The sequence below is a fragment of the Notechis scutatus genome, chromosome 8, assembly GCF_049901735.1.
Source record: "Notechis scutatus isolate UNSWTSFEM ecotype Mainland chromosome 8, rNotScu1.2, whole genome shotgun sequence".
Taxonomy (NCBI): domain Eukaryota; kingdom Metazoa; phylum Chordata; class Lepidosauria; order Squamata; family Elapidae; genus Notechis; species Notechis scutatus.
Genome location: NC_142016.1, coordinates 26253082 through 26268218, shown reverse-complemented (window position 1 = coordinate 26268218; position 15137 = coordinate 26253082). Strand labels below are relative to the sequence as shown.

General features: G+C 50.2%; 2 protein-coding genes across 2 annotated transcripts in view; one reads left to right on the top strand and one right to left on the bottom strand.

The window, feature by feature from the left end:
• The first annotated feature begins 737 nt into the window (after positions 1-737).
• On the top strand, positions 738-4052 carry TMEM160 (transmembrane protein 160). Its single transcript, XM_026689074.2, has 3 exons — positions 738-1116; positions 2408-2500; positions 2651-4052. Exons 1-3 carry the CDS (start codon positions 840-842, stop codon positions 2893-2895), a joined length of 615 nt encoding a protein of 204 aa, XP_026544859.2. The 5' UTR covers positions 738-839; the 3' UTR covers positions 2896-4052.
• A 799-nt stretch (positions 4053-4851) lies between these two features.
• Positions 4852-15137, bottom strand: part of NPAS1 (neuronal PAS domain protein 1) — a 40933-nt gene continuing 30647 nt past the window's right edge. Inside the window, 4 exon segments of the mRNA XM_087971255.1 lie at positions 4852-7583; positions 7586-8442; positions 9530-9664; positions 13629-13776. Coding sequence (XP_087827381.1) covers positions 7261-7583; positions 7586-8442; positions 9530-9664; positions 13629-13776 — 1463 coding nt within the window. The 3' untranslated portion in view covers positions 4852-7260.

The following is a 15137-nucleotide window of genomic DNA, read 5'->3' as shown; positions in this document are numbered from 1 at the left end:
ATGTTAAGCAAATCAGGCTTCCCTGTTGACTTTTGTCACAACGGGATCACAGGACTCCGGGATTCTGCAACCGTCATAAATATGAGTCAGTTGCCAACTGGTGGAATTTCAATCAGGTGCTGCAACTGTAGTAAGTCACTTTTTTCTGTGCTGTTGTAACTTCGGTCACCAAATGAATGTTTTTAAGCTGAGGACTCTGTATATAGTTAAACATTAGGACAGGGGCCCCCAAACTTGGCAACTTTTAAGACTTGTGGACTCTGGGAGTTGAAGTCCACAAGCCTTAAAAGTTGCCAAGTTTCAGGACCTCTGTAATTTAAAGAGACAACTTGCAAAGCTGGCCTTGAAACTTAGGTTACTGGTCCCTGTACTCACTACTGGCACATAATCAACCTGCACAAAAGTGGGGAGAATAAGCCCCCCCCCATTAATGAAAATGCCCCATTTGTCATGCGAAGACCTAAAAAATGAGAATGGTTTTCCATTGGATTAGTGGCACTTTTTGCAGTTCTGGGCAGGAAGCCCTGGATATTCACTTGGAGCACTTTAAGGAACACCTTGCAGTGAGATACATGTGAACGCAGCCCGCGTGTCAGGGTTGGGAGAGTCTTGTTCCAACTTTGGCCTCCTATTCCAGGAAGAACTACATCTACCAGAATGCATTTCCACTCGACTCTACTGCAAGGGCTGGAGGCGGTGGCTACGAAATGATGGGCAAGGCCCAGTCCCGCCTCTTTTTAAACAAACAGCAGCCTCAGCCAGTGACTTTTCGAGCAAGGCGCGCTCGAATCCGCAAAGAGGCGGCGCTGGCTCGGAGTGACAGCCCAAGCGGCCTATCAATGCTAGTTCCGCCCACCGCGCCTGACGCGACTGGAGACCGAGGTGTCCGATCCCCAGAGCGGCTCCTGGGCTTCTTCCTCGCCATGGCGTTTGGCGGCGGTTGGTGGGGACGGGCCGCGGCGCGGGCCAGGAGAGCCGGCGGGCTGCTAAGGGGAGAGGCCTGGCCGTGGCTACGGAGGCCGGCGAGGCCCAACTCCGGACGCGGCGCGCCACTCCCGCCCGCTTCGGAACTGGACAAGGCAGACGCCTGGCTGCTCCGCAAGAGTCACGAGACCGGTGAGGAGGAGGGGCCGGGGCCGGTGGGTGACGTCATGGGGCGGGGCCACTTACCTGGAAGCTGGGTGGGGCTGCTGCAGCTGCTTTCCTGCGGGGCGTGATGGGAGTTGTAGTCCCTCAAAGTTGGCCTTTCCCCCCCTCCTTTTTATCAGCATATAAAAATATATATACACACATTAAAAATAGAAAAATTGATAGCAGGTCAATAGCTTAAGATCAAATTAGTATACAACCAAAACTTTTTCTTAATATTATATATTAATATAATAAATTTTATAATATAGCATAATATTAATATAATAATTCAGTGCCTGTAATATTGGCACCCTGAATTGCAATGAATCCTGTTGAATTTTTTTTACTTTTTAAGTTAATTTGATAGTAGAATATAACCTCTAATCGTGTCATATAAATATCGTGTTTGTCTAATAAAAACTTAAATAAAAAAAACATTGTACTGAGACAATGCAAGATATCAAGATTTATTTAAAAAAAACAATGAATTACATCTGCTCACTTATCCTACTTCCTCCCTACCTCATGTTTTAGTTGTAGTGGATAATTTGTATATTTATAGTGTTTTATTCGTACTGTGTACTTGTATTGTTTTGAATATTGTATGCCCCCCAGAGTAACCTCGTGACCAGGTGGGCAGCAAAACTTTAATAAAATTAATAAGTAAATAAATAATGAAAAGGAAAAAACAAGAAACAGGGTTCTGTGTGTGGCCTCTTGAAATACCCGCCCCAGAACACCCTAAATTTTATAGATAATGTTACATAGACATAGATGATAGATAGATAGTTTAAGAGATGGATGGATGGATGGATAGATAGATATAGGTATAGATAGAAATAGGTGGAGGAAGGTGTGTTGGATAAATAAATGCACTAGATAAATTAGATAGATAGATAGATAGATAGATAGATAGATAGATAGATAGATAGATAGATAGATAGATAGATATGAGAAAGATGGTAGGTAAGTAGATAGATGGATGATAGGTGGATAAAGGTAGATGGATAATAAGTAGGTAGATAGATGGATGAGAGAAAGATGAGAGATAAGTAGGTAGGCAGGTAAATGAGAGAGATGAGAGAGAGATGATAGACAGACAGACATGATAGTTTAATAGGTAGATAGAGCAGGCATAGATGGCTAGATGAAAGACGGGTAAATGATGGACAGACTGATAGATGATTGACAAGACAGGCATACAGACAGATATGCCGGATGGAGGAATGGATATGCAGAGCTGATTGTGCCCTCCTCCTTTCTGTTTTTCCTTCAGCCTTCCTGTCCTGGTTTCGGAATGGGCTGCTGGCCACGGGCATCGGCGTGATTTCCTACATGCAGAGCGACATGGGGCGGGAAGCGGCCTACGGTGAGCAACCTGGGTGCCCCGGGAGTGGCCTGGCTGGGAGCACCCCATCCCCAGGATAACCGGAACGGGGCCAGAGGCCCGTCCACCTTTTCCTCCTAGCCTCGCTAAGGGCGTGTCTCTTGTCTTCTCTGCCCGTGTTTCCTCCCTCAGGCTTCTTCATCCTCGGCGGGATCTGCGTCTCGTACGGCAGCGCCTCCTACTTCGTCAGCCTCCTCCTCCTCCGTCGCACCATGATGCTCTCCTTCTCGGCCGCCCTCTTGAACTCGGCCGCCGTGGTGAGCGTGGCTCTCTTCTGGCTCTGCGCCATCTCCCTCTACATCGGCCGGCTGGAGGTGGAGATCATCCAGGAGGACGTCGGCGAGAAGAGGAAGGAGAACGGCAAGGCCGAAAAGTGAAGGGCTGGAGCGGCTCTTCGGGACTCGACGAGACAACCGTACGGACAATTCGGAAGGGACAGCTCCACGGTGGTTGGGTCAGAGGGGACCGCGGAAGAAGGAAGGGAAGTTGGCTAGTTCTCCTGAACGCGGGAGACAAGTGGAAGGAAGAGTGGGCTTTCAACTTATTTCAGATTTATCGGCTGGGAGGGCAAGGAAGGAAGGGAGGGGCTCTGAAACCTTCCTTGGAGCAAATGCTCGCTACTTAAGGATCTTTGACGCTTTTCATGAGTGGGCCTGCTTTGCAAAACCCTTTCTGCTTTGACTCTGCTTTCTGGTTTCAGGGGCGTGTGTGTGTGTGTGTGTGTGTGTGTATAAAAGCCCATTTTCTGGATGTCTTCTGCATAGCTTGCCTTGGCTTGGCCACTCTCGCTTATGCTCCAGACTCTTTCTCCGTTTCGTTTCTGTCGTTGGGCCGGCTGGTGCTCTGATTAGTGGACATTTAGATTAAAGACACTCAAAGCAAGTTGTGTATTTTCTAGGTTTTTTTTATGTGTGGGTGGGTGGGAGAAGGGAGCAGGGGGGGGGCTGTTTTGAAGGTGCCTTTGGGAAATAATAATCGCCATTATTCCCACCTGCAAGGGAGATCTTCAGGTGGGCAGCGGGAGCCTTGTGGTTCACTGGCAACAGGTGTAGACGGCTGAGGCCTCGGAGAGGGAGGACTCAAATGAGGGGCCTGCGTGTGATGCAGGGATGGGGCCAGGATCATCAGAGAGTGGAGTGCTGCCTTCGGAGATGGTGGAGGCTGGCAGCAGTGATGAAGAGGTTCCCGAGGAGCCTGTGCCCAATGCACATGCGCACAGTGCTGCTCGAAGGAAAGAGCAGCTGCAGCAGCACGGACCACTTGAGAGTAAGGCTGCAAGGTGATGGCCCCTCCCTTAAGGGATAAAAGCCAGCCCTCGGAGGTGGGATTCTTTGCAGGAAGCAAAGAAGTTCCCAGCCCTTGTGGAAGTTTGACTATCCTGGTCTGTGTTGGTGACTTTTGGTTTTGATCATTTCCTTGCAATTTAGTGTTCTTGGCAGCCTTTTGCTCTTATCTGGGACAATTAGTTTTAATCGCATTTTTACTGTGAATGAATGGAATCCACAGGGAAGCATTAAAAAAGGTTTTGCTTTTATCTCTGTTTGGTGTTTGTTTGCTTGGAAGGAGGCTTGGGTCACAACTCTTTGAAGTGCAGGTAGTCCTTGATTTACAACAGTTCATTCAGTGGCCGTTTGAAGTACAACGGCACTGGAAAAAGTCTCTCAGGACAGTCTTTTCACACTTACAACTGTTGCAGCTTATCTTAGGAAAGGGGGCAAAAATCACTGAAATATCTTACTTAGCCACAGAAATGTTGGGCTCCGTAGTGGCCATTAAGTCAACGACTCCCTGTGGCAGAGCCACAAATCTTGCTGGCATCGTCTCTGGAGGGGGAGAACCGTTAGCGCAGTTAGAGCTGGCTCTCTGCCTCCCCGTTCACGGTGATCCCTTTAAATTTCACCCATTTTTGGATGGCAGGAAGCTCACTTGAGAAATGCGTGTGATCCAAATCCGTTGTCGGTTTTTCCATAAAACGAGGCTCGTTTGGGTTCAATCCTCAGGATATGGCCCTTTTAAGGGCTTTCTGATAGCTGGGGAGGACGTCTACGGAGATTCTCAGTCATTCCAGGTCGTGGTTGTCCCAAAAGTGCTTTTTTTTTTTCCTAAGAGGCAACTGGACTTTCTGGTTTTTCTTTGAAGATGTCTCCCTTCTTCATCCAAGAAGCTTCTTCAGCTCTGATTGGATGGTAAGGAATGGAAGGATTGATACTCCTTGCAGACAGCTGGTCATTTGCATCCTTTGAGAGGGTCGTTGAGGCCACTTGGAGGTCTATCTGTGTCCTCGGGGTCACCTGAACGGTGCAAATGGGTGTCACTACAACCACAGCTCCTTTCAGCAGTCCCAAGAAGGCTCCAGACCCATTTGCACCACTCAGGTGACCCCAAGGACACAGATAAACCTCCAAGTGGCCTCAACGACTGTCTCTAAAAGGATGCAAATGACCGACTGTCTGCAAGGAAGACAAACCCTTCCATTCCCTGCCATCCAGTCAGAGCTGAAGAAGCTTCTTCAGATGAGAAGTGAAACGTCTTCCAAGAAAAACCAAGAAAGTCCAGTTGCCTCTTGGAAAATTACTTTTGGGGCTGGGGGGGTGGGGAGGGGCTTGGTTGATCACTAAGGGTCAGGAGGATTACTTTGGTTAATTAATCCAGAAGAGGAATCTGTTGAGGACAAAATCCAGACAAGACACACGACAAAAGAAGCTTTCCCAGTCTGCTGAAATGATTTTAGAAGGCAGGAAAGAATTCTTGTTTATTTTTTTTAATGTTCTCTCAAGTCCCGGATTGGCAAAAGAAACTGCAAAATGTCGACAAGAAATTATAGCTACCCGAAGCGAACAGTGGATTAATAAAAGAAAGAAAGAAAAAGAAAACCACAGACACGTACAGTTCTTTAGCAACGAGTTATAGAGGGAGGGGGGGGAAATTCACATTATCCAAGTGCTACAATCGTCGGTGGGCGCCGTCCGTTTCCCACTGACACGAACAGGTAAGTCCTTGACCGACGGCCACACATCAGCCTGAAATCTCTGCTGCTGAGTGAGGTGTTGAGAGAGCTTTGCCCCATTTTTACGACCTTCCTTTGCCACCGTCGTTAAGGGAATCCCTGCAGCGGTTAAGTTAGTAGCATGCTTGTTCAGCGAATCGGGCTTTGCTTGCCAGAAGGTTGCAAAACAGGATCGCGTGACGCCCCCGGGACTCTACGACCGTCATAAATACGAGCCAGTTGCCAAGGGTCTGAATTTGGCTCACACGTGACCACGGGGGAGGCTGCAACGGTCGTTAAGTGTGAAAAACGGTCGTTCGTCACTTTTTTTCACTTTGAAAGTCACTAAGGTGGTACGTGGAGGACTGCCCATGCAATTTATTTTGTATAAGTGCTTAAAATTACAGCGTTTTCTTTCTTTAACTGCTCCAGTGCCATCTTCACCCGCGTTGCCCTGACTTGCCTCTTTTTCTAAGCCAGCTTGAACCCGAGCTCAGCCCTTCTCATCTGCTGCTGGGTCTTTAACAGAGGATTTGGGGAAAGGATTGAAGAGGGCTTTTTGCATAAAAAGAGGGACAAAAGTACCTTTATTGGGGGTGGGGGGCAGATCCAAAAGGCAACCTAGAATTAGATAAGTGCCAACAAAAGGCCTCAAGGTGTATCTTAATAAAGAGGCGGCATTTTGCATCCGTTTAGTTGCTGGAGAGCTAGAACAACAAACTGTTATGAAACGGAGCAAGGGTTAATTTGATATCACTGGAAAACCACCTCCACATCCAGGTAATGCATTGGGTGATGCGTGTATGACAGGCAACGTTAAGACCTGTGGACTCCAATTCCCAGAATTCCCCAGCCAGCCTTTCCACAAGTCTTAAAGGTGGCTGGCTGGGGGATTCTGGGAGTTGGAGTCTACAGGTCTTAACGTTGTCCAGGTTGGACATCTCTGGTGTAGGAGACAGATAGGCAGAGCCTAGGGGTGCAGTCAAGAGAGGAATCTCCTACCCCAAAGATCAAGGTCAGCATTATCTGCAAAATCCAAGTTGGAAAAAGTTTGCCCGTTCGCACAGCAAGACCATGAGGCCACGTTCCTAGAAGGATCAATTCGCACAACTTTCTCTCACGTTGCCTTGATTGATCCTCGCGGCGTCCTAATATGGATTCGTCCCTATTGCATATTTCAAGGATTAATTCAATGGGCGCAAAACAAGTGAACTGCTGGTGTGACAGGCTGGAATAAGCACATTGAGGCGTGGCATCGCAGGCAACGGCGGCCAACTTTTCATATGGCACATAAATGCGGGTTATATTTGACCACCGACACCCCACCCCCCTTTCCCCAAGTTTTTTTAAAACTAGTCAAGTTCTAGCAGCAGGAACACAGGTAGGAAGTGCGTGGGAGATGCCCCTCAATACGTCCGTGGGCCTTTTTTCCTGGAAGTTTGGATAGATTTCCCACGTGTCTCCAAGCAAAACCCTCCACCAATCACCCCATTTCAATCAACCACAGATGGCGATAGGCCATCCACTCTCCTTCGCGCCGAGGACTAGGAAAGGGATGCGATGAGCAGGTACGTAGGTAGGTAGTAACTTCTTCCGGGACTAAATATTTCTTCCCCCGGGGCTTCGAGAAGGTTTGGGAGCACCCCAGCACCGAACTGAGCCATCTCAAGATCTGATCGTTCTCTTCCAGGCCAGATTCAACCGTGGTTCGCTGGGCCAAGACGACACCGGTTTGATCATGGACCACCGATGGGCGCTAATCCTCCTTGCGTTCCAGAGCTGACCCACTGTGGATCCCCCCACTGGCCACAGAGAAGGGCAGGGTGGAAAACAAAGAATCCGTGGCCGCAAAGGCTCCCCCAGAAATCTGGGCCAAGCTAGCGGAGTTCCCAAACGGGCCCACCATGTTCAGCCGCTGCAGGTGGTGGTACATGATCTCCCGGGAGGTCTTGGCCTCGGCGCTGCTGATGTCCATGAGACTGAGGGGGTGGGCGTGGGAAGGCGGCAGCATGTTGCTCGGCATGGCCAGGGTCATGTCCGCGGGGGCGTAGCGAATGGTACTCGTGGTGTAGAGTCCCGGGAGCCCGCCGGAGAGCTGGGGTGTGGATTGCCGAGCTGATGCATCAACGGGACGACGACGTTGCTGGTGTGGAATCTCTGGAGAACGTCCATCTCCGTCGGGTAGAGCAGCGGGGTGAAGGGCGTGGCGGTGCCCCGGTCCTCGCAGGGGGAGCCCGAGAGCGGAGGCGAGAGCGTGTCCCCCGAGGAGGACGGAGGCGCCCGGGGAGAGGCGCTGAAGGGCCCCCCCTTGGCCGGACCGTTGTCCACCTCGGGCGGGGTGAGCACTGAGTCAGGGATGGAGACGTATAAATGCGAGGGCGCCGGTCTCACCAGGGGCTTCTCCAGCCGAAGGGCTTTGTTCACGGGGAAAGGGCTGGCCTTCGCCCTGGGACAGGTCCAGGGCCTGGCTTTGGCCTGGAGGCCCTGCTCCGATTTGATGCTGAGGGCCGGGCCGGCTCTGAGGGAGGCGCCCTTTTGGATCTGGATGACAGAGGTGAACTCCGACGTGCAGGGACTGCTGGGGACTATGGTCCTCTGCCCACCGGTCTTGCAACCGTTCACCTTCCTGGGCAGGAGCCCCGTCGGCTGGGGGAGCATCTCCGGCTCCGAAGCGCTGCTGCTGCTGCTGTCGGAGTCCTCGGAGCTGCCCAGCGAGGTCTCCTCCTTCCCCTTGGATTGGGGGCTCTCCGGAGGGAACTCCAGTTTGATCCTCTTCCTGGGAGGGGTCTCTGCGTCGCTGCCGGCCCCCTCCTCTGAGGCCTCCTCCTCGGGGTATTTGGCTTCAGGGCCACCGGGCTTGCTGTCCACCAGGTGGCAGTGCCGCCCCATTTCGGCCACGCTCCTGGGGTAGGACTGGGCCAGGGTCCCCGGGGGTTTGCTAGCTGGGCACGGCTTCTCTGTCAAGGGGAAAACAGGGAAGGGTCAACCAGGCAGGGGATTGTGTTCTGACCCAGCTTCCCAAACACGACCAACCCTCTGAAGTGAACTCGAAGATTCCTTTATTAGGAGCGCCAGCAGCAGCCCTGGCGAAAAGGTTTCTCTCTCACTGCAGGGTAACAAGTAGTTGTCTGCCACACCTGTTCACCTCCGCCCCCTGCCTTTTATCCCCAGAGCTAGGGTAGGGCTTTGCTAACAGCGGTGGCTCTTCCATCCTGAGGACCAGCCCATAGATTTCCACTGCTCTCCTCTCCTCTGCCTTCTGCAATCCATGTATCAGGCACTGGACGCAGCTGTTCCTCCTCTTCCTCATCAGCCACCTCCAGACCTGGGGGCTGTTGACTCCATCTGAGGGCTGACGGACAGCCCAGGCTCCGCCTCTCTCTCTGACAGCTCCCTTCCCTCTTCCCCCTCGGAGCACCCAGGTTGCCCTGATGCTGATCCTGACTCCCACACCTCCCTCCTCCTCCTCCTCCTCCTCCTCCTCCTCCTCCTCCTCCTCCTCCTCCTCCTCCTCCTCCGATTTGGCTGCTGGAGGGGCCGGCGGCCCACAGGCCACAACAGAATGCCCCAACCATCCATCTACCTGGCACCAGAGGGAGATCCAAGTCCCTTTACTAACTGGGTGGAAGCATGGACTTTGGTAAGGCCATGCGTGGTATCCGGGGTCCAGTTTTGGTGACCACAATACAAAAGAGATGTCGAGACTCTAGAAAGGGTGCAGGGAAGAGCAACCAAAATAAAATAAAAATAAAAAATAAAGCAGACGGGTTCGATCTTGGCAACTTTAAGGCCTGTGGACTTCAACTCCCAGAATTCCCCAGCCAGCATGCGCTGGCTGGGGAATTCTGGGAGTTGAAGTCCACAGTCTCAAAAGTTGCCAAGTTTGGAGACCTCTGTGTTAAAGGGTCTGGAGGCTAAACCATGCGACGAATGGTTGCAGGGATTGGGAATGTCTACACTAAAGACCTTTTCTCCCCCTTCCCCAAAGTCTTCCACCAGCAGGTCACCGTCAAAAGGTTGCACACACCTCCCCCACTTTGCACGTCTTTCCAGGACTTTCACCTTTGAAATCCGTTCCTGCGTTGGGCGCTTCCGTCTGTCTGGCGGGGATGCCAGGAACCTGGAAAACATCCAGAGCAATGTTCTTGCCTTCTGGCTTGCTGGAAAATATTAAAACAAAATATAAACAGCAGGGAGTTATGATATTATTATTATTATTATTATTATTATTATTATTATTATTATTATTATTATTATTATTATTATCATTATCATTATCATTATCATTATTATCATTATCATTGTATTTGTTTGCATCGCGCTTGTTTTTCTTCTTTTAATTTTTGCTGGTCGTTGCCCTCATCAATGTGATCTGGCTTGAGTCGCCAAGGTCGGCCCACCACTTGGAGGCAGCCGAAAGCCCCTTCAGCCGCCCCCTTCCCAGGCTAAAAGGAATGCAAATTGCCTCCTGATTTGCAAAAGGAAGAGGCAAAGGATTAAAATAACCGCTCATTCCACCCGCCTAAGCTCAGCGGAAAGTCCACTTGAATGGGACAGCCACCTGCAGCCGGAAGCAGCCGAAGGAAGGGACGGATGGGCGGTGGAGGGCCGCAGTTGCTCCATTGTCCAAGAACAAACAGAGACAGATTAGAGAGAGAGAGAGAGAGAGAGAGAGAGAGAGAGAGAGAGAGAGAGAGAGAGAGAGAGAGAGAGAGAAAGAAAGAAGAAAGAAAGAAAGAAAGAAAGAAAGAAAGAAAGAAAGAAAGAAAGAAAAAAGAAAGAAAAGAAAGAAAGAAAGAAAGAAAGAAAGAAAGAAAGAAAGAAAGAAGAAAGAAAAAAAAAGAAAGAAAGAAAGAAAGAAAGAAAGAAAGAAAGAAAGAAAGAAAGAAAGAAAGAAAGAAAGAAAAAGAAATGAAAAGGGAGGGAGGGAGGAAAGGAAGAAAGAAGGAAGGGAAGGGAAGAAAAGGAAGGAAGGAAGGAAAAAGGGAAGCGAAGGAGGGAGGGAGGCAGGGAAGGAAGGCAGGAAAGAAAAAAAGAAAGAAAAAGAAAGGAGAAGGGAGGGAGAGAGGGAGGGAGGAAAGGAAGAAGGAAGGAAGGGAAGGAAGGAAAAAGGACAGGAAGCGAAGGAGGGAGGGAGGCAGGGAAGGAAGGAAAGAAAGAAAAACAAAGGAGAAGGGAGGGAGGAGAGGAAGAAAGAAGGAAGGGGAAGGGAAGAGAGGAAAGGAAGGAAAAAGGGAGGGAAGGGAAGGGAGGGAGGCAGGGAAGGAAGGAAAGAAAGAAAAAGAAAGAAAGGAGAAGGAAGGAAGGAAAGGAGGGAGAGAGGAAAGAAGGAAGGGGAAGGGAAGGGAAGGAGGGGAATTCGGAGAGTTGGAGTCCACACAAGCCTTAAAGTGGCCGTGTTTGGAGGGCCTGGCTTGAAGGAACCATCAGCCAGAAGACTTTGGGGGCTCAGCTTTCAACCTCCACCCCAAATGGAAACTCCTGCTGCCCATCTACAACACACACACACACACACACACACACACCCCTGCAACCTATTTCTTAATCAGATTTATACACCACCCACCTCTCACTACCTAAGGGACCACTTAGGAGCTGCCCTCCCCGAATCCATGGGAGGCTGCGGAGATCCAGTGGGGGGGCAGAAGCCCCCCCCTCTTGGATGCCTTGATTGGCACCCCCAAAAAAGAGAAGTTTTTCAGCAACTGCAGGAGCAGCACAGCTGCCTTCCGCTCCCCCCCCCAAACGAGCTGCACAATCCCCCCTTCCCCACACGCTTGCAAAGGGGGCAACGCAGCCTCCCCCAAGGGAGGGGCAGCCAGCTCAGCTCATCCCTCAGTTTGCTATTATCTGACCCCCAAATCTTGGACGCCCCCAAATAAAACCCTCTCTTCTTGCAACCCCCCACCCCACCCACTGCCTGGTACGGGACCCCCAACAATCCCCCCACACACACACACACCCATGCAAAGTTTTATGGGCAGCTGTGGGGGGGAGAAAGAGGGAGGCAAGCGAGCTTGCAGGCAGGAGGTTGCTGCAAGAAAGTTAATTAGGCTCTAATTACAGCTCTAATTAACTAAAATACTAATCACCCTGACAAATCATACATTAGTATCGGCAATTGCGTGCCGGATTAGCATAAGAATGCTTCCTTTGCCTTTATGGAGAGGGGAGAGAAAAAGAGAGAGAGAGAGAATACAGCCATTAATAACCATCTGGGACGGCCATTCACACAGCCGGGGCTTTTATCCCTGGAAGGAAAAAAAAAAAAAGGGGGCTCAGCAGAGGCAATTCGGCAGTTTAAAGGGTCCAGCTGGGAGGAGGAAGGCCCGAGGGGTTGGGTGGGGGGCAGCAAAACTGGGGTGAGGACAGAAGGGGGCCCAGAGCCGAGCACACGAAGTTGTGCCTTGCACCAGTCTTGCACTGGCCTGCGTTGCTTTAAAATTAAAATAAAATAAAAACAAAAACCCCAAATCCCCAAATGGAGAAATCTAGCCCAGCAGGGGCGAATTCCTGCAGAGCTAAGTTTCTGCTTTAAGGGAATTTTTCGGGTAGAAAAGCACAGAAGGCCGTCTTCCAAAAAGTTTTGGGGAGCAAATTTTGCAGAACTGCCTCTGTCCCCCCTCCCTTGAGAGCAACGGAATACAGGCAGTCCTCGGTTTACGACCGTCGTTATCGAGCCCCACCTTTCTGTTGCTAAGGGAGACAGTCGTTCAGGGAGCTTTGCCCCATTTTGCGACCTTTCTGCCCCCCCCCCGCTGTTAAGGGAATCCCTGCAATCTCTTAAGATTAGCAACACGGTCGTTAAGTGAATCGGGCTGCCCCGTTGACTTGGCCTGTCGGAAGGTCCCAAAGGGGGAATCACGTCACCACCACCCCAGGGATGCTGCAACGGTCATAAATACGAGTCAGTTGCCAAGAGTCCGAATGGACGGATCGCCTGATTAGGAGGATGTGGGAAAACTGACTACATCACTTTTTCAGGGCCGTTATAACTTTGAATGGTCACTAAATGAACTCCCAGAATTCCCCAGCCAGAGCAGGAGCTTCCAATCTTGGCCCCTGTAAGACTTGTCAAACCAACAGATAATCAGAGTTAGAAGGGACCTTGTAGGTCATCTAGTCCAGGGGTCTCCAACCTTGGCCACTTTAAGCCTGGAGGACTTCAACTCCCAGAATTCCCCAGCCAGCAAAGCTGGCTGGGGAATTCTGGGAGTTGAAGTCCTCCAGGCTTAAAGTGGCCAAGGTTGGAGACCCCTGATCTACTCCAACCCAAGCGGGAGACCCTACACCATTTCTGACCAATAGCAGACCAATCTCTTCTTGAAAGCCTCCAGGGATGAAGCTCCCACAACTTCTGAAGTTCTGTTCCATCAGTTGATTGTTCTCCTGTCAGAAAGTTTCTCCTCATTTCCAGGTTGAATCTCTTCTAGATCAGTTTCCATCCATTGTTCCTTGTCTGGTCTACAGGTGCTTTAGAAAAAAGCTTGACCCCCTCCTCCTCCTCTCTGGGGCAGCCCCTCAAATATTGGACGATGCTCTCCTGTCTCCCCTGGTCCTTCTCTTCCCTAGACTAGCCAGGCCCAGTTCCTGCAACCGTTCGTCGTATGTTTCAGCCTCCAGTCCGCTCATCATCCTGGTTGCTCTTCTCTGCACTTTTTCCTAGAGTCTCAACATCTTTTTCATAATGTGGTGACCAAAACTGGACGCAGGACTCTAGGTGTGGCCTTACTAAGGCTTTATAGAGTGGTGTTAGTATCTCACTTGATCTCGATTGTATCCCTCTGTTAATGCAATTTAGGATTGCATTGGCTTTTTCGGCAGCTGCTGCACACGGCTGGCTCCTATTTAGCTGGTTGTCCACTAAGACTCCAAGATCCCTCTCCCAGTTCCTGCTATTGAGTCCTGGTTTCACCCAGTCTGTATGTGTCCTTTTGGTTTTTCTTGCCTAAGCGTAGGACTTTCCTTTTCTTGTAGACTCCAATTCCCAGAATTCCTCAGCCAGAGCAGTAGCCTCCAATCTTGGCCCCTTGAAGACTTGTGGACATGCTGGCTGGGGGATTCTGGGAGTTGAAGTCCGCAAGTCTTCAAGGGGCCCAGGCACATCTGCATTCCTCTACTCACCTGAGGATGTAGTTCACCCACACCATGTTCCTTTCGGAGGGATTCTTGACGTTGACCGAGATGGTGGCGCAGGACTGGACCCAGACGAAGCCCCCGCTCTTCTGCAGCCAGCGGTAATAGTGGGTGACCACCTGCCCCTTGTTCAACACTAGAGTGGGGTGCAGAAAGAACAAGAGTCCATCTTGGCCAAGGCTCAAAAACAGCTGCGTGCTCCAGTCAAACCTCTGCAGGTGTTTCCTGCCAGGCGGTTTGCTTGCAGGCATTTTGTGACCCAGCTAGGGAACGTCACCGGTGCGAGGGAAGGAAGGATCTGTGCCCTGCTTATATACAGTCACTTGTCCTGTCAATGTCATTGTGGTTTCCCCCCTTGATTCAGGTATTGTTTTCTGCTTGATTGTCTGGGGTTAATCCCTCTGCTTATCTAGGTTGGCTGCTGGAGCTGATATATTCTCCCACCCTCATCAGCACTGATGATGTTACCTAGTTGGGTAATGAAATGTCTGCAAGAAAACAACTAGGCTTAGAAAGTACAAAGGACCCCACAATTCTCCTCCTCTTCCTCCTTTTGCCCCTCTTCTTCTCCTCCACCACAAGGACCCCACATCCTTTCTCCTCCTCCTCCTCCTCCCTCCTCCAAACCCCCACCCCTCCTAACACTGATGATGTTACCTAGTTGGGTCAGGAAATGTCTGCAAGAAAACAACTAAGTTTAGCACAAGGGATCCCACAATTCTCCTCCTCCTCCTCTTCTCTGCTACCCCCCCCCCCCCCAGCACTGTTGAAGTTCCCTAGTTGGGTAATGAAACGTCTGCAACCAAACAGCCAAGCTCAAGTCAGCATCAAGAACTCCACCAACAAATGCATTTACAGCATTTTTTTTATCTGATACAGTAAATATTACTTTATTTGCAGACAGTTGCATTTCCTTTCCTAAAAGGGAGAAGCAGCGTATGAAATCATGCAAAAATCGTTTTCCAGACAGCTCCACGAAAACAATTGTGATGCTTAGGAGATGGGCAAAGCCCCACAAGACAGGAGCAACGTACCTGATAAAATGGCTCATGGTACTGCGTGGAAATAAGAGGTTTGTTGTTCCTAACATCTTTTATCTTTAAAAAAAAATTTTTGTTGGAATTTCTTTGTTTTGGACGGTTCTGAGCTGCCCAGATTTTTCTAGAAGTTGAACAGCACACAGATAGTCCTCGACTTACAACAGTGCCCTTTTAGTGACCGCTCAAAGTTACAATGGCACTGACAAAAGGGATTTACGACTCGTTTTTTCACACTTACGACCGTTGAAGCATCTCCATGGTCACACGATCAACATTCGGACGCATGGCCCTTTTGACTCATAGTTATGACGGCCGCAGCGTCCCGGCGGGTTACGACCTGATAAGACAGGTTCACTTAACAGGTGTGTGGCTCACTTAACACAACTGCAGTGATTCACTTAACAAGGGTCTCAAGCAAGGTCGTAAAATGGAGCAAAATTCAACTTCTGTCAGCAAT

What these genes read in the sequence shown, in the direction of transcription:
- TMEM160 (XM_026689074.2), top strand. Translation starts at nt 840, where the DNA reads ATGCTAGTTCCGCCCACCGCGCCTGACGCGACTGGAGACCGAGGTGTC. An exon ending in CCGCAAGAGTCACGAGACCG is followed by an intron (nt 1,117 to 2,407) that starts GTGAGGAGGAGG and finishes TTTTTCCTTCAG; the next exon opens with CCTTCCTGTCCTGGTTTCGG. An exon ending in GGGGCGGGAAGCGGCCTACG is followed by an intron (nt 2,501 to 2,650) that starts GTGAGCAACCTG and finishes TTCCTCCCTCAG; the next exon opens with GCTTCTTCATCCTCGGCGGG.